This window comes from Ammospiza nelsoni, chromosome W, assembly GCF_027579445.1.
Source record: "Ammospiza nelsoni isolate bAmmNel1 chromosome W, bAmmNel1.pri, whole genome shotgun sequence".
Taxonomy (NCBI): Eukaryota; Metazoa; Chordata; class Aves; order Passeriformes; family Passerellidae; genus Ammospiza; species Ammospiza nelsoni.
Window position 1 is genome coordinate 12,016,652 of NC_080668.1, and position 19,504 is coordinate 12,036,155.

At 41.1% G+C, this 19,504-nt stretch overlaps 1 protein-coding gene across 2 annotated transcripts in view; it reads left to right on the forward strand.

Moving 5' to 3' along the window:
* The window catches only part of LOC132086183 (E3 ubiquitin-protein ligase KCMF1-like), a 147,069-nt gene that overhangs the window by 105,522 nt on the left and 22,043 nt on the right, over positions 1-19,504 (forward strand). For both annotated transcript variants that reach the window (XM_059491655.1, XM_059491656.1), the window contains exon 2: positions 5,638-5,805. In XM_059491655.1, coding sequence (XP_059347638.1) covers positions 5,638-5,805 — 168 coding nt within the window. The remainder of the gene's footprint in view (positions 1-5,637; positions 5,806-19,504) is intronic.

Here is a 19,504-nt window from a genome sequence, read left to right on the forward strand (position 1 = left end):
AAGCTCCAATGTACATCAAGTCTGGGCCCGGTGCAGTACTGACTAGAGCTGTTGTTCCTACACGCGGAATCAAGTTATAGTAATTTCTTACAAATTTTCCGGGATTCACTTGGTCCCCCTCCCTTTTGCTTTGTCCCTTTGCTGGCTGGTCCCCTTGTGGGGAGATGGAATTGCAGGTAGATGGGCTACGCACTCTCTTCGCAGATCTGGATGGTCCAGTCCATGTCTCACACACACACCATTCATTCTCCCGGTTTTGCATTCCCTCCCCCACCACCCCCCCACATCCTGCACTATACTTACCTGTATAGGTCTTCCTGCACAGTTTAGGGGCTGACAATTGCCACAGTTTCTTGGGGAACCTTTTTTTCCCCTTTTCTCTACTGAGTGTCAGACCTGCTATCACCAATAACATCAGGAGAAGCTCAGTTGAGCTGCTGAACTAAGCAGGCCGCCTCTCACTTGGGATCTCCTGGAGTTATGGAAATGAGGTGCTATCTCGGTGGAACCTCCAAATTGTGAGAAGCACGGTTTACTATTTAAAATTTTTATAAAAGTTTATTAAAGGATAAAAGGGATAAAATCTAGCGCTGGGGTGCTTGACTATTTGCCAAAAGTACGCCGTTAACTTAAACTATGTTCTCTATATATTGTCATATTACAGGGGGTACATGTATATTCATAAGAGTTTAAACATATTCAAACATTCTTTTGAGTTTAGATGTTCTTTTGCTTGGTTTTTGTCAGGGCTTTTGCTTCTTTTCTGCCTCTGTCAGGGTCGGGATTGAAAGTGCTCAAGATGGTATTTTGTGTTCAGACTCAGATGTTTATTATTTCTTATCTATATTACAGTCTTGCAAGCTGTGAGTTCTACAGTATTTTACTAACAAGCTACAAAAATGGTCCCATATCTATTTCTACAAGGTCTTTTAAAGAAAAATTATCCAATTAAGAAGTGAAACCTATATTTTTTTTTACTTTTAACCTAATAACTAATCGCTCGTGTCCCACAATGTGGACTTTTCTGTCCAATTACAAAATACCACCCAAACCCATGAAGAAGAACAACCAGCCACCGCCCTAAAACATCCATCTTAGCTTTATATATATTACTATATTCAAAAATCTTGTGAGAAATGACTGATCACTTAAAGAATTTAAAAGGTTTATTAAACCTTAACAAAAATACAACAAAAGGACTAAATAAGGAAAAGCAGGCCTGAAAGCTGCCCTCGTGACTCCCTACCACATGGCTGGCTAATCTTCAAGATGGATGCTTCGCCTTTTATACTCCTGGGGGGGGTTGCATCAGCCAACCCTGACCCCTCCCAAATTCTGTCAGTCAACTCTTGTTTGATGTTTATTGGTGGAGATTGCTGTCTTGCAACTTGATTGGCAGGTCAGGTGTTGTCATGCTGTGCGGCCTCCCCCCCCACCCAGCAACAAGCTTTTCCATTCCCAACTGCCCCATGTAAGGGGCACATGTGCGCAATTTCTTTCTACCTGTCCTAGACAACCCAGGCTGTCTGATGGCAACAATACAGGGGGCGGGGGGTTGTGTGGAAGGGAACTATGGGGAGAACAGAGGACATTTAAATTACAATAACATAACTATACATCAATAAAGCTTCTCTTAATATTCACACAATATTCATCCCTTAATTGCAAGAGCAAATCATCTCATTACCCATCTGTAAGAACCTTAAACTATAAGTTTTCCATCATGTGATATTATACACTTCTATTCAAACTACACACCCATAATCCCAGTTATATCATTCAATTTTGGAAGCCTTTTCCATGGCCTCAGGTCAAATGTAGTGTTCTCTTGAGGGTCTGTGCCTTTCAGCACAGAAAGTCTAAAATTCTCAGCCTCCAGGGTTCCAACAGGTTTTACTTTTGACTTGTCTTCATGCTATCTTATAGATTAAACTAATATATTTTATTTCTTCTTGTGGTTCCATCCTGTTGTATTTTCACTCCCTGATAACGTGAGTCAATAAATTATTCCTTTTTTTTTTTTTTTTTTTGGTGCTCTGGTTTCTGTTTCTGTTGTCTTTCAGATAAGATAGTCCTTGAATGTGGGAAATCACCTAATTATTTTACACTATTTTCTGAGTTAGTTACACGAAAAAGCATTTCAACATTTTACAGCCTCTATTACGCTATGGTCTAAAATAGTAAATATTACACTACTACTTATAAAAGCTATATGGTGCATACATAAACTGACAGATTATACTGTATCAAAAGCAGTAATTACAAATTGTACTATATCAGGATTTTTGTGGTCAATAATGAAATAAACAGGGCCAGGAGACTTCTCTTTTTTATTACCTTTATTAAAAGCGATCAGCTCAGAATTGGGCACCGCAACGGGGCTACAGCTTCCCGCCATCTCTCCAGGGCGACCCAGAAGAGGAGGATACGCGCAGCTTCGCCCACTAGGGGCAGAGCTGGGGACCAAGTCTTCGTGGGAGCCTTTCAGGGCATGGTAATCCCATCCAATATTACTTTCCCCGGCCCCTTCCCGTCCACTCCCGGCGTCGGGACGACTCCCGTGATCAGGGCGAGAGGGACTCCGAAGGTGTTCCGCATCTCTGCAGGCTCAGCACTGGGCTCCTCACGTCCAGACATCACTCCAGTCTCTCAACTCTTAGGTGGCTCGTTGTTTTTGGGGTTTTCTCCGTGCATTTGGAATAGGGGTCCCACACAGCATGCTGGTCCTTGGAGTATTTTGCATATCCCTCCCCTCCAAAGTCTCTTCTCATCACTGTTCGGGAGGTCCCTACCCTTCACTGTTTCGGAGAAGGGCCATTAACTCGCCCCAGCCAGGGCTTTTACTGATACAAAAACAACTATTAACAACAACGACCCGTAATTACCATAACACAGGCAGCACCCCAGCAGTAGTGGTAACCTTTTTCTCACAGGAAAAAAATCAACAGAATTTTTGTTCCTAACAAATAATAACTTGTAAAACAAAAGTTAATACATAAATGTGAAAGCCAATATTTATAATAATAGGTATAAAAAGTTGTGATTCAGGTTATGTAAGTATAGAAAATAATGATTGAGGTTATACTGATATCAGGTTATATTGATATCTTATAACTCGAGCTATATAAGCACCTTGTAACTTTGACCTAAATTATATAGGCATCAAAAGAGAAACTTAAATTGCAGGAGTGACCACCTCCGCCCCCCCCAAGATGTGGTGGTTTGCAGCCGAGCGCATGGCTCTAGAAATGATGGGGAAAATGGCGCTAGCCCCCCTTCCCCCCTTGCCATCCGGCAGAGGCAGCTCCGTCAGCGAATGCCGTTGGCACACTCAGATGGCTGGCACTCAGTTAAGGGCTAGAACTCGTGGAGGGACTTTGCCCTGCTCTCATTAGGGCAGTTGGCTGGCAGGCTGGGGCGACTCAGACTGGAGCAGAGCCGCTCCGCTCCACTCGGCCCAGAGCCTCGAGTGCAGACGGGCACTCCCAGAATTTGCCCCTAGGCAGTCCAAGACCAAGAAACATGTTCTCAAAAAAAAATCCAAAAAAAAAAAACACCAAAAAAACCAAAGGAATGCCTCCGCGTTGAGCAAATGCCACGGGGGAAAAAAAACGCTCTGCTTGGGCAACCCTGCTTTAAAAAAAGAGACCCCCCTGCCTGCCCCGCGATTCTCTTTCTGGCCACAGGGTCTTAAAGAGACAGTAACAATTTTTGGGCACAGATAGATATGGAATATAATAACATTTTGGGTTATCCAGGACAACAAGCAGCAAGTTTTATAACAAAACCTGGTAGCCATATTTATTCTGATAGTGAAGAGAGGGTGCATTGGTATAAATGTCACTATTTGGGTCTGTTCATCAGTCCGCATATGTACTTGTGTATTGGCAATTAACAGTAGAAAAAGTGAAAAAGTCTCCTTGCTATTTCTAATGTAAAATGCATCAAAAACTTTATTTGAAAATAAGCCAGGTTGTTTTTCTTTTCTGATCATTTCCATGAGACCATTCTAAAGAAGGTGCCGGAAAACTCTTTCTGCTGAATAGGAAATAATTTTAAAAGCTTTTAAAAAGTCATTGTCGCATCATGTAAATCAGAACTTCATGAAGAAGCTGAATTTTTTTCACAACTTGTTTATTGGTTTGCTCTTTTTGTTCCCTGCTTATAATTGAACCCCTCCAGAGTGTGTTTTTCCTCAAAATCTGAGATTAATTAGGATGCATTCAATTCACTTTGGCATTCTGTTATCTTTCAGTGTTCTGGGGTTTGGAGGTTTTTTTTGTTTTTAAGGTGTAGAGGGGCAAACTTCTAAAATTTCAATTAATTTTATATAATTTTAATTGATGCAGTATATGGATTTTAAAAAACAGAGCTGAGGCTTTTTTTTTCTTGATGCTTTTCTCTCCTGTTACATAAAAGGGTATGAAAATAGCGTGTTATGCCACTTGCTGTCAGGTTATCAAAATGAAAACATGGTATTTTAGAATGATATGAAGAAATACTATCTTGGAGAGATGTGAGAATTCTCTCTATGTAATTTAACTTTGCTCCCTGGACCTGACATCAGAAGCAGTAGTGGTGAGTTGTGTTAATAGCAGCTTTTTATCTGATAATAGAGTTTATAATTAGGAAATGACCATTTGGATATTTGCAGTTTTGAGATTGTGATGATCTTCCTCTACTAATCCTCTTGGAGTCAATGTCAGTGCATTCTTTCAATAACATAGTTTCTATAAAATTTTCTGCATTTGCACTGAAGTATGAAAAGCTTGTTTAAATTGATCCTAAAGGAGGACTTCAATGAAAATATTGCATGTGTTGTACACACTAGATATTATCATGAAGGCCTTTAATTTACTACTTTTACTACTGCAGTGATGGAAGTTTTTGTGGGCCTTGACAGATGAAAAGATGATGATGTCCTTATCTAAATTAACAGCAGAGTACCAAAATGACACAGAAAAACATTGCAAAAACCTTTAGAAGATAATGAAGGTTTTTCCTGACCCAGGCAGTGTGACTGATTGATTTACAGTACAGAGTTTGAACTTCCAAAAGGAAGAAGCTGAAGAGATGATGCAACATAAAATTAAGATATAGTCAAAGTTATTATGTACTTCAAAATAGAAGACCTAAATTTCTGCTCTTGGATATGTTTCTGTCGTGAAAAATGGTTCTGGTATTCTTCAGAATTTAATTATTAGAAACTATAAAAATAAACACAAAAGCCATGGATGGGTGGTGTTATGTGGTGGTGGTGTGTGGTTTTGTGTGACTTGTGGGATGGTCTGCTGTGGACTTTGCTTTGTTGTTTTCACAAACTATACTATTTAACCTTGAGAATGTTTTGAACCAAGCTTTCGAACAGTGGAAAAAAGTGATTAAAAAGAATTTGTTTCCTAACAAATTATCATTTTGAGTGCTTAACTGGATTTTATTTTACTTTAACTTTCACTTTGAATGATTACTGCCTTTCTAAAGATATAAATATGCTTAAAATTGAGTCTTATTGTACATCAGCTCCATAAAAGCTTCTTGGTTGAATTCCTTTCGTTGTTGGGGGCTATAGCAACAAATCTGTATCATTAAACCAATGTGAAATTACTGTTGTTTTCAAGCAATTTTCTTTGTTCACAGGTGTCAGCTGTGATGCATGTTTAAAAGGAAATTTTCGAGGTCGCAGATACAAGTGTTTAATTTGCTACGATTACGATTTGTGCGCAACTTGTTATGAGAGTGGTGCAACAACAACAAGGCATACAACTGACCATCCAATGCAGTGCATACTAACAAGAGTAGATTTTGGTAAGTAATAATTTATTTATATTAAAGCTGTTTGCAGTAGTTAAAAACTTGTATTTTATTTCACTACTTGGGAACTTTTTCCTCTCCAAATAGCATGCTGAAAATCATAGCAAATTCTTGTCTCCTGATAAAATGCTTGTTCTGTCTTTGGTTCTAGCATATGAAAGATGTTTTATTCTTTTGGGTTAAGTGTTTTGGCACACAGCACATTATCAGGCTATTAGATAGCTATCTGATAAAAAGGATTGCTCCTAAATTCACTTTCAATTCAAAAGGTGCAACAAAACTACATGCACCCACCCCTCCTTCCCTTAATATGTTCTACCAGAAAGTACCATGGTGAAAAAGAGAAATAATAGTGAGAGTTTAGGGAAAATGTTGTTTTGTAATTTCATCAGGGGTTTTTAATGCAGCAAGAGTGGTAGGCTGTACTGAATGTGGAAGACTAGTGGCAGGGGCTAAGAAGTAATCCTCTAAATTACTGGTTTTCTTCCCTGAGTAATTTCTATCACATCATATTTATAACATGAGTGTTATAATTCAGGATATACTTTCATAACAAATCTTTGCATTTAAAACATTGGATGCTTATTTCTTCATATACCTGTTTTAAGCCTACAAGGCTGTCTTGGTTCAGGGCAAATTTGGGAGAGAACCCTCAAAGGGGTTTTACTAAAAAAGCAGATTTACTTGGCCTTTCTTCTAACTGGTTCTGGAAAAAACACTTCTTTGGAGAAAAGTGGAAAAACCACGTTTTATCAAACAATAAAACTTAAACTATATTAAACAATAAAACCTTTTGCTGCTCTAGAAGAGATGATAAATTCAGAAAAGTTTCTTTTTTGGATTGCAGCCTGGCTTATTCAGTCTCTTATCAGTCCTTCTGGCGTTGGAAATGTTGCAGCCCAGGCTCGGCCTGGTGGGTTACAGGTGCGAGCTGCCGGTGCTCTTCTGGGTGTTCAGTTTAGAGCACGTTTAAACAGGTCTAAAGAAAAGGAAACAAAAACCATAGTCTAGGGAACTTCTTTGCCTTAGCTAGCTAAAACTAACTAAAATAAAGGAGAGTTCTGTCCTGCTGTCTGTTTGCTGTCTGTTTAAACATCTACCCCAGCACTGGTAGACAGGATGTCAGGAGGAGTTGTGTTTTAGTGCTTATTGCTTTTGAGGTGGTTTGGAGTTTTTTTATAGGCTTTTAAAATTTTCTTTTCTGTTGGAGTATAGTTGGATTTAGACTTTCTATAGCTTCGACTTTAAAATTTTAGTGGTTGGCCTTGAGTCTTACTAGGTACTTTTTGCTAAAGGCTTTAGGACAAACTATGGGCTCTTGGTTGAAGAGTAGAGCACGTTTTTTGCATCTGGTCTTGTCTTGACTGGGCTAAGGGTTATTGTATGAGCAATCTCCTGCTTGATTTGGGCAAAGGTTTGTTGTTGTTTAGGGCTTCAGTGGAAAGTGTTTTTCTTGTGGGTGATTAGGTAGAGAGGGCTCACAATCTGGTTGTACTCAGGAATGTGTATTCTCTAAAAACTTATGGCGCTTAGGAAAGCTTGTGTTTCTTTTTTGTTGGATGGTGAAGACATGGCTGTGATCTTGTTGATGACGTTGGTGGGAATCTGACGTTGTCTATCTTGCTACTTTACTCTTAGAAACTGGATTTTTTGAGCACGTCTCTTGACTTTGTTTTTCTTGATGGTGAAGCTGGTTTTTAGGAGAATTTGTATGATTTTTTTTCTTTTTTTAAACACTTTTGCTGCTGTCTTTACACAATGATGTGATTAATATATTGTAGATGTTCTGGAGCTTCATTCTTTTTTAGTGTAGTCTGGATCAATTTATGGTAGATGGTGGGGTTGTGTTTCTACTCTTGAGGTAGTTGGTTTAAGGTGTATTGTATGCTTCTTTAGGTGAAGGCAAACTGAGGTTTGCATTCTGCTGCCAGAGGAATGGAGAAAAATGTATTTGTAATATTGATAGTGGTGTATTACTTTGTTGTTTTGGACTCTAGCTTGTATTGGAGTTTTAGCATGTCTGGCACAGCAGCATTTAGTGGTGGAGTCACTTCATTTAATGCACGGTAGTCTACAGTTAATCTCTATTCTCTTTTAGATTTATGTATAGGCTAAGTAGGGCTGTTGAAGGGTGAGTGGGTTTTGTTGACTACCTCTTGGCTTTCTAGCTTATGGATTATTTTGTGGATGGGGATTACAGCATCTTGATTTGTTTGGTACTGTTGGCGGTATACTGTTGAGGTGGTAATTGGTACTTGTTGCTCTTCTACTTTTAGGAGTCCTATTGCAGACGGGTTTTCTGATAGTCTAGGTAAGGCATTTAATTGTTTGATGCCTTCTGTCTTTATAGCAGCTATTCTAAATGTTTATCTGAGTTTTTTGGGGTTTTTGAAATATCTACTTTGGAGGAAGTTTATGCTTAAAACGCATGGGGATTTTGGGCTAGTTACAATAGGGTGTTTCTTTTACTCATTTCTAGTCAGGCTTACCTCAGCTTTTACTAAAGTAAAATTTTGTGATCTCTTTGTCACACCAGTAATAGAAACAGATTCTGCCCCCACATCTTGATTGGATTAACGTGCACTGTGTACTAGTGTCGATTAAAGCTTTATATTTTTGTGGTTTAGATGTGTCAGGCTAATGAATCTATACAGTCTAAAAGACACGGTTTTCTCTAGCCTCTACTTGGCTAGAGGCAGGGCCCTTCTAAGCCTGGTTATGCTTCTTTCCCTGAGTATGTCTTGGAGGTTTTTTTAAGGGGATAGAAAATATTGTCATCATCATCATATATGGCAGTTTGGTTATGGGTTACTGGTGCTGCTTCCCTTTTGGTGGAACTTCTCTGAGTCTTGCTTTTCTTTAATTCATGTACTTGTTGTGTTAGAGCAGTAGTAAATTTTCTATTTTATCTCTTCATGTTGTTTCTGCAATCACATAGGAAGAACTACAGCTCAGTTTGTGGGGTGTACTTTCTTTATCTGGAGAACTTCTGTATTGAATACTAAAACTTCTGATTTGTATTGATGAGATTTGGAGAAAGCTTTTTTTAATCTCTTTTTTGAGTTTTTTGTGATTTTCTTCTATCTTATCTTCTAATTTTTGCAGACCTGTTTCTACTGCTGCGATTCTGGTATGTGTTGGGCTATGTATAGCATTTGTATACGTTCAGAGCTTTTTCACTATATTAAGTACAATCTCTTTACTGTCATCCTGCTTTATTATTGTTAAAGCAGAAGCATATTTTTGTGGCTTAAGTCGTACAAGTTTCGCTACATTATGGATGTATATGGTATTAAGTCTGGATTTATAGTGTGTACATCATCTGGGAAGACAATCTCTGCTACTACTATTTCTCTTAAGTGTTGAATTTTTTGTTTTATGGTCCTCTACTGAGTTTGTTGCATATAGAGATTGTCTGCACACAGGTATCTTTGTGCTACACTTTCTAGGATCTGTGCCTAGAGGTTGTGAGGGTTAGTCCCCCTCATAATTTTTTTGTTGATGACAGGATCATGTGACAAGGATCTTAAATGCTTTGCTTTACTACTGTCAAATTGTAGTTTTGCCTGCAGTATCTTAAAGACAGACTAACTAACTAATTATAGATTCATTAGGTCTTTGAGTGTAATCCTTTCTTAGGTCATGAATGTTGTTATTATATTTCTAGAGTCCCATACTGTTGTTATCATATTTCTAGAGTCCCATACCTCCTCGGTGGTTTCTTATGGCTGCAGATCTTCACAGCACGCACTCCTTCTTCTGCATGTTGTTCCTTCTTAGTCAGGGCTCCTTCAAGGCTCTCCCTGACTGGCCAACCCACCCCCTTTTATCCCAGTTATCTTCACTAGCCACAGCTGCAGCCCAATGAAGGACAACTGGGACCTACCAGGGCAAGGTCTATATACAGATATTCAAGTACAATACATCTATTTTAGTAGGACTCAAAGGCCACCTCTACTATGCATGAAGGTCTTTTAGGGAATTGGACTTAATAGTGGTTTCTGTATCAGTTGCTTTCACTTTGACTTTTGTATCAGTAATTGGTGTTGAGGGTCTTTCTCCTGGATTATTATTGTTGGTTATTGGCTGATTGGTTTTGTTTGTGTGCTTCTTTCCTGCGGTGACTGCTAGTGGTTTAGGGTTATTGTCTGGTTTAGTTACAACTTGAGTAGTTGAGGTGTTGGCTGTAGTTTGAGTGATTTGGGTAGCTGCTGATTTATCTCCTTGCCCTCTTGCTTCTATTTGCTGCTTTACAGTATTTAGCAGTGTGCGATAAGCATAGGCCAGGACTTAGCTTATTGTAATGAGCTTTTTTTCTTTAGAGTTATTATGGCACTTCTCTTTCAGGTATTTCCCTACTTCAGATGGGTTCTGAATTATGTTCACGTGGAAAATCCCAGTTTACAGGGTTAGAAAATTATTTTAGGGTTTGGTTCATATTTTCCCATTCTCCACACTACTCAGGATTTTCCACGCCTGGGTCTACTTCTGGGTTAGGGGTCTCATTAGCTCTTCTGGTTATTTCAGCTCTCATTCTAGAGAAGTTGTAGACTATATAAAGAAAGCTTATTAGATTAAATACTAGAAAGATGGTTTCTTTAACATTTAGGGGAAACTGAACTTTCTTAAAAAGTGACATAATAGATTCAAAGAAGAAGAAGGAAAGGCTGGAAAGCCTCATCTTTTGCTCTTCTTCTAACAAACTGGATGCAATTGCTAATAAATCCCCAAAACATACTATTGGAACTGGGACACGGTAGGATGAAGAAACTATAAACTATACATATCTTGAACAGACTCTAGTATTTTTGTAAATGCCTTATAAATCGTTATCACTAAGCCCAGCACAACAGTTATTTTAATCCGTGCCCCTTTACTGTAAAAACTACGTGTTAGGGACCATAATCTTAGTGGCTAGAAAGGTATTGAAACCTCAGAAAAGCCTAGAGACTAGAACTATATGAAGGCTTCTACCCCAAGAGACATTATGAATTTAAGCAACATGGCTACTGACTGCTTTAACCCTCTACAGAGCAAGCACAACTAGCATGTAATTAATAAAGGGGTTTTTTACTTTCTCAGCCCCACGTTAGATTAGCAGTCTGGAGCATCTCTCTTATGAGGAGATACTGCAGGAGCTGGGCCTGGTTAGTCTGGAGAAAACTGAGAGGGGATCTCATTAATGCATATAAATATCTCAAAGGCAGGTGCCAAGAGGATGGTGCCAGATTGTTCAGTGGTGTCCAGCTACAGGACAAGAAGCAATGGCCATAAACTAAAGCACAAGGAGTTCCACCTCAACATGAGGAAGAACCTCTTTCCATTGAGGGTGGCAGAGCACCAGAACAGGCTGCCCAGGGAGGGCATGGAGTGTCCCTCTCTGGAGACATTCAAAACCCGCCCAGATGTGTTCCTGTATAACCTGCTCTAGGTCACCCTGCCTTGGCAGGTTTGGACTAGATGACCTCCAGAGGTCCCTTCTAAACCTAACAATTCTGTGATTGTAGTATAATATAGTTGTTGAAGTTTTTATTTTTTTAGTAATTTTTTTAGCTTTTTGATTTAAAAAAAAAAGTATTGAATATACACATTATGCTATTTCCTATATCAATTAAAGCTCAAAACAGCTGAATATACCAATATATAGCTTCTTTCTCAGAGCTCTCTGAGCAGAGAAGTATCTCATTTATGTTAATTGTCTAGTAGCTGCTTGCCCTAAGCCTGCCTTGTAATGACTTTGAAATCTGTGCTCTGAGAATCCAGAGTTTGGAAAGACACATTTAAATATACAAATCTAGTCTTGAAAATCCTATAATTGAAGTTTCTAGATATTTGGACCCTGTCCCCTCGCAGTCTTACAAGGACAAAAGTAAAAGACTAGAGGCGCTCTTTCCTTTCGGTACGATCGTCCCACTTTGTTGTGGAACCACTCCAGGGAGGTCCAAGGGAGGCAAAAAGAGGTCAGAGGTCTCTTCCCCAGAGATTTTAAGCCCAGGGGAAGGGGGGTGGAGGAGAGGGGCCACAGCCAATGGGATACAAGTGAGGAGAGGACAAGGGGAGGAGTAGACCAGGGAGAAACCACCACCACTGGGGCTTAGGGGAGAGGGGAAGACCATGTGATACAAGAGGGGAATCCCATGAGGATACAAACATACTATTCAGTGCAAAATACAAAACCCAGTGCAAAACGACAACTAAATGAACTATTTAGTGCAATACAACACCGATATTCCTTCTTAAACTTTACTTTTCTGTTTTTTTCACAAGGTAAAAATATTTGTGTAACGGTATATATTAATTAAATGTTCTGGTCACTATTTGAGATATATGGTTTAAACTTATTTCTTCCCTGATGACAGTTATTCTTGTATATTACATATAGGGTTAAATTACAGCATCATCATAAACATTAAGGGTGCATGATTCATAGGGAAAAGAGGACTGATATACGCTTGCTTGTGGAGCTATAAATTAACATTCAATGTTAACTTTTAAAAAGTTCTTCCAACCATCTTGTGAATGTTCTGTGCATATAGAAACCATCTAGGAAACCACAATATTTTTCTTTTAAAGTCTCTAAGTAAACACACCTTTGGATTAGTGTGTTACTCATATAATTTTTAAAAATCCATGAGAGATACATGTGGACAAGTAGAAGCTTGTCTTGAACAGAGGGTGTTCCCAAGCAACTGACCCCAGACCCACTGAAAGAGACAGCAAGGGGCAGAGCCTGCACCAGGCAGCACAGGAGATTTAAGCAGGCAAAATAAATCAGTCCAGCTGACTGCAACAAACAAGCATATGTATTTCTAGTAGGCAGGCACACAGCAGCAGCAGCATGATAGCCACCTGGCAAAAAGCAGTGTCCTCTGCTTTTCCTGAGCTTCTAGCATCTGGGAAAACCAATGGAGCCATACAGACAGAGCTCCTATTCAAGGATGCAACTACCCAGGTTTCTGGCTGTGGGATGTCTGAAGGGATATTCCTAGAGATGGAAAGTGATTGCAAGCAAGACTGTGGGAGCTGTGACCAGATTGATTAACTGCTCTGCTTGGTGGCTGAGCTTCAGGAGGAGGTGAGCAGCAGACTGAGGAGTATTTGAGAGTCTAAGAGGGAGATTGACGCTCCATCAATGGAGCTGTACTCTGCCATCTATGATGTATAGAAGCCAACTCAACATGGCCACTATGGAGGCAGGTCCAGGATCTGCTTTCTGCCAGAGGGAAGGCAGTATCACAAGGGATAAGAAATGGTAGAAGAAAGTTGCAGCATGGAGCAGTAAGAGAAAGCAACCGCCTTACCCTCTAAGTTACTCTCTCACATACCCTTATAGAACGGGTACAAACCCATGGGTACAGTAAATGAAGCTCATAATGAGAAAGAGGAGGAACCTGTGACCTGTGCAAGCAGTTTTGTCAAGGTCAGAGAGCCCAAGCCCTCGCAACAAAACCTGCATTAAGACCGTGTCGTGGTTTGAGAGGAAGTGAGTTTTTTGGGATGCTGTGGTCAAAGCAATAGGTGCTCAGATTTGAATATTGGCACCTGGTGTGGCCACTGGGGACATGGATACGCCTCTGAGAACACGGGGGTTAAAAGCAGAGAACTCCCAGGAAAATCTCTCTTGGGTTCTGGTGAGTGAAGAGTTCAGACCTCTCCCCTGCCCAGCTGCTGTGGCTGGGCAGGGGAGGAGAAGCCATGCGGCCGGGTGAGGTAGGCCTGGGCCCTGAGGATGGAAGGGTGGAGGAGCACCAAGAGATAACGGGCAGCCTCCCCCTCCCCGCCCTCCAGGAGAGAGAGAGAGAGCGCCAGCCTGTGCCTGTGCCACCTTGAAATTTGATAGCACAGCCGGCGAGAAGGAGAAGGGGGGGGTGCAGCGAGAAGGTGCCCGGCAGGGCAGCCATGGGAGTTCTGGACAGGCAGAGCCTGAGATTTTTAACCCTTTTCTTGGACGATGGAAACCTTACAAATGCTGATCCTCCTGCAGTTGAATGAGAAGAGAGATAGGGATGAATAGCAGGAAATGGGCAAGTGTGATGAAAGGCCGTGCAAGTGAAAGATGTCCAAGAGAAGTTGAGAAGAATTCTAGGTGGCAGGAGATGATGGAGTGGCCTTTGGCTGGACTTTTCTTGTATAGCCATGGACAGAACCATGTTTCCTGTGACACAGAGACTGCATCCAGGGGGAGGCAATGGCTCAGAGCCAATAGAGTTCAGTGTTGAGACCCCTCGGCCCCAGGGGGTGAAATTTGGGGGAGACAGGTGTCCCGAAAGTGAGAGACTGTGCTCTTTTTGGAACTGGACAAAGCACCCTTAAAAGGAAAACCCTAGAATCATCTCTGGTCCATGTGCAGTGGTGAGAGCACTGGACATGGAAGGAAGAGGTCACAATGGCAAATGTTCTCTGGGTGGTGCCATGAGTGACATGGGAACACAAGAGGTTTCAGCTGTGTTTCCAGGGGAAGCCTATGGCACAAGAAGGACTCCTCTCCTCTTGATGAACTGAGAATTGATTATCTGAAGGGTGGTGATGGACTGAGAGTTGGTGATCTGAGGGGTGGCAACTGAATTGAGAGTCCAAGGTTTTGTCTTACTGTGATGCATTCGGAACTTGGTTGGGGGGAAGAGGAATGTTTGGAAGTTTTTCATCCTGAGTTTTGTGTGTTTCTTTTATATATTGTAGGTTAATAAAGTTTTTTCCCTTCTATTCCTAAGCTGGAGCCTGCTTTGCTTATTCCTGGTCGCATCTCACAGTAGACACCAGGGAGAAGGTATTTTCATGGGGGCACTGGCATTGTGCCAGCGTCAAACCATGACAGACCAGCACCAAGAAGAAACAACATCAAGTTATGGTCATTGATTCCCTCCTGTGTGGAGCAGAAGCACCTGTTCTCAGACCAGACCCTCTTTCCAGAGAAGCTTGCTGCCTCTACGGGCCTGAATTAGGAATGTTGCCACAAGATTGAAGAGCCTAATTCAACCTTTAGACTATTATCCATTCCTGCTTTTTCAACAATGTACAAAGTGCCACCAAAAAAAAAAAAAAAAAAAGTAAGGTCAATCAAAAGAGACTTTAGAGCCCAGGGAAGAATCCTAAAAAAGATCAGGAGCACAGGTAGTGTTTTCCTCAGTCCTTCCAGTAATGGAAGGAGACTTTGGAAGAATCAGGCAAGCCCAGGATATCAATACCTGGCTCCAGGACTGGTGCCTGTACCAAACTTTGGGATTTTAAACCACTGAAGACAATGTATGCTGGGGCCTGATGGGATCCACCTGTCCTGGATGGGACAAATGGGTCTGTGGGCTTAAGCTGATGGGACTAATCAGGAGAACTTTAAACTAGAATCAACGTGGGAAGGTGTTCTGGTTTGAAAGCAAAACCAGTTGATAGCGTTCAGGAACACATAATCACGGAATGATTATATGCAGGTGCTTTTATTGAAGAACTCTGGGTGTCAGGGGTACAGACCCAAATCTGACTCCGACATGGGTTCAGGGTTAACATGTTTTTAGACCCTTATCATTATATAACTACATATTAATTATTAAACTTATATTCTTCTATTGTATACACTGCTTTCATCCAAGCATGGATTTTTGTAATTTCCATCAAACCCCCAACATCGTTTCTCATTATTCTTGTTACGATTAAACAATAATTATATCCAATTACCAAACAATCATTGCATCTAACAATCATATCATTTATCATAGTCATTAAATGATTATACAGGTGCAGCCTAACATTTTCCTGGGCCTACCAGGCCTATCCTTCCTTTCTAACTCCCCTGATAATTCCATGATTTTAGAAACATTTTATCCTTATACTATCATTTCCCCCCCTTTGAAGGGATTTTCACTTCACTTCACTTCACTTCACTATAATAAGTGTAAAGGCTTTCACTTGATGCAGTCCTTTGGCTTCTGAGTTTATACTTGATGTTCATCTTCAAATCTGGGGTTGTTAAAATGTTGTCATGGATGCTGTCACGAACTGGAGGACCTGAATATGATGGATGTGGATTCTTGTCCCGTGTCAGTGCCTTCATTATTTTTCGGTTTCAGGACGTCTTTTTCTGTATTTCTCCTTTTAGATTGCTGTAAACTAACCAAATTACTAAGAACATGATCAGTAAGATTATCAAACTCTCAATGATGGACTTAATCCATGAACTCACATTCCATCCTAACCCTTTGAAGATTTTGTCTAACCAGCTTGTAGTCAAGTTCTTTTGTTCTTCTTGTGCCTCATGCTCTATTCATTTCAACTGATTGATATCATATTCTACATCTGCAGTTACATTTGGGATGTGGCTGCAGTAATGATCAGTTTGTCCTTTTAAAAATCCACACACTCCATGCTCTTTCAGGAGTAACAAACCTAAGGCCAATCAATTTTGTAAAGTAATTTTTGTGGTGGCTTGTAATTGCACATTTAGGTCTTTAAATCCTTCCCAGGTTACCCTTCCCAGTCTATCTACCTGACCCGTAAGTTTGTACAACATTTCTCTATTCTGGTAGTTTGCTATAGGACTGAACGAAGACTCTAGGGCCCACCCAGATTTCATTCCACTAGAGGGTTCTTGCCAAGTGTCATCTGAATTTTCATTGTCTAGAACTTCTCATCTTGCTCTTATCTGCAGAAGTTCATGTTTTCCATTGAATGGGGACTTTTTCCAAATTGGACCTAAAGTAGGGAGGCCCAAAGAAATTTCTTTTACTTTCCCATCTACAGGCAGATGTGTTGTCCAGGTACCATCACTTGTTGCCTATACTGGCAAGTCCTGGACTTCGGATTGTACTTTTACTACATCCCACTAGTATTTTATAATTCACTTTCCCTTGTTTGTGTTTGATCCCTCTGCAGGCACAACCAGTTTGCAAGGCTAGTGCCAGTGGTGACATTTGTTTTATCTCTATGTTATCAGAAGTGCAATCATAAGTTTTATTACATGCCCACAGTTGGTGGGGCCAACTTTGTCTGCCTTCATTCAACTACTAGTGGCAGTGTTCGTTACTGCTGGATCTGTTTCATTCTCAGAGTCTTCCATTTAATACACCAAGGGGTGTTTGCCGTGTATTGGAATCTTTGAAGTATACTCATGGACCACGCACTGTCCCAGGGCTCCATTTGACCTTTCCAATCTTTTTCCTCACACTTCCACACCAGAGTGGTCTCTGTGATATTTTCTCTAATCTTTTTATAGTGTGGCAAGAAACATCCCCAATTTGCAATGTCTTGATCTTGAACCCACCACTCTATGATTTTTCCTACCTTGCCATGACTTCAAATACAGTCCCATTTCCTCAGAGGCCTCATCCACTCCCCTGTTACTTTCCAGGTTTCTCTGACTACTTGCCTTGACTCTGGTACCTGTTTACATGCAATTTTGTTCTTTTGTATTTCAGGTAAATTAGACGTTATGATTCCCCAACTTATTGGGTCTCCCACTGCCTTTGGTATTGGCAGACAGGCAGTTACTCTGCTGGTGTTTTGCATTTTGGCAGTCTTTAACTAATCCAGTCATTACATTCTCAGCCCAAATTGCATTAAAAACCTTTATCACCTGTGTTTCTGCCTGTACCTCCCTCTTCATTCTAGAATGAAGAGTGGTTAGTTGATCTTTTTGCATTCCACATCCCAAAGATATTAATAACCATAAAGTGAGCATTGGCACAACTACTAATAATATTTGAAACAGTTAAATACATCCTATCTTCAGCTTTGTTGGTCCTACAGTTTGTGCAGTCCACTGTCCAGGACAGACTTTCTTCACTCGGGTGTAGTGTATCCAGGAGTCTACTCCAGCCACTTTGACTGCTGTGAAAGTGGTCAACAGTACCTGATAGGTCCACTCCACCTCTCTTTTAATGGTTCTTTGTTCCAAGTCTTAATGTACACTTCATCTCCTGGGTATATGTTGTGAACTGGATTCTCGAGAGTCAGCGGCCTATTCCAGACAAGGACGCTCCGAAGCCGAGCTAAAGTTTTCCCGAGAGACAGAACATAATTATATACTTCTTGCTTTTCCGTGACATGTACATTTGGGTTAGGTTCAGGAGATTCATATGGTTTACCATACAGTATCTCATAAGGGCTTACTGTCATTCCATTCCTAGTTTTTATCGGGATACTCAACAGTGCTATTGGTAAAGCTTGGGGCCACTGCAGTTTGGCTTCTTGGCATATTTTACTGATTTACCTCTTTAATGTCTGATTCATCCTCTCTACCTGTCTACTTGACTGGGGTCTCCATGGTGTGTGGAGGTCCCAAGTTATTCCCAGCAACCTACTTACTTCTCTTACTACTGTGGCTATAAAATGAGGGCCCCTATCTGATGATATCTCTAGGGGAACCCTGAACCTGGGAATGATCTCTTGTAGTAACCACTTAACTGTTTCCTTTGCTTGGTTTGTGCGACAGGGAAGGGCTTCTGGCTATCCAGAAAATGTGTCAACCCCCACTAACAGATATTTGTATCCTCAAGTTCTTGGCAATTCTACAAAATCCACACATTTTCCATTCCAAGTGGAGAATTTTGCTCAGACATGGCTTAAAGAAAGAGGCCATGAAAATGTACAGCTGATGGAGAAGTGGGAGGCAGCTGTGGAGCGGCGGTTCTCAGGCCCATTTCTGTGAATGATTAGGTTATCAGGCACATTTTGTGGACAGCGGGATTCTCAGACAGTCTTCTCATGGCAGGTAAACATTCTGTCCTTGGGAACAGACATGGAGGTTGAGAACTTTTCCATATCAGGGTGAGAGCACAGATCTTGGTTTCAATGAACGGGCCGCGGGTGTTGAGGACAAAGGGAGGGGTTGGTGTTTTCTCTGTAGCCTATCCTGAGCTTGAATTTTGCAGTGTGTGTGATCTTAATTAACACAGTTATAGGGGCGTGCCTTTTGGATCAATAAATCTGGAGTTTCGATGCTGATCAACAAAGATGGGTCGTCTCCCTTCTCTTCAACAGAGTAGCAAAGGCCCTTCCACTGTAACCAAAGAGCAGGTTTGAGACCACTTGATGAAGCTAAATAGCCACAAGTTCATGGGGCCTGATGAGATGCATTGCAGGGTCATGAGGGAACTAGCGGATGTTCTTGCCAAGCCACTCTCCATCATTTTTGAAAAGTCATGGCAGTCAGGCAAAGTCCCTGGTGACTGGAAAAAGGGAACCATCACTCCTATTTTTAAAGAGGGGAGAAAAGAAGATCCAGGGAACTGCAGACCTGTGAGCCTCACATCTGGGTGTGCCTGGAAAGATCATGGAATGGGAAGTAATGTTAAGGCACATGCAAGGCAAGGAAGGGATCCAAGACAGTAAGCATGGCTTCACTAAGGGCAAACCGTACCTGACCAATCTGGTGACCTTCTATGATGGAGTGACTGCAATGGTTGACAAGGGAAGACCAAGCAATGTCATCTACCTAGAATTCTGTAAGGCCTTTGACACGGTCCTACATGACATCCTCATCTCCCAATTGCAGAGACAGGAATTTGAAGGGAGAACTACTTGGTGGATAGGGAATTGGCTGGCTGGATGCAGCCAGAGAGTTGTGGTCAATGGCTCTATGCCCAGGTGGAGGCTGGTGACAAGTAGTGTCCCTCAGGGCTCTGTCTTGGGACGAGGGCTCTTTGATATCTTCATCAATGACACAGACAGTGAGATCGAGCGCACCCTCAGCAAGTTTGCAATG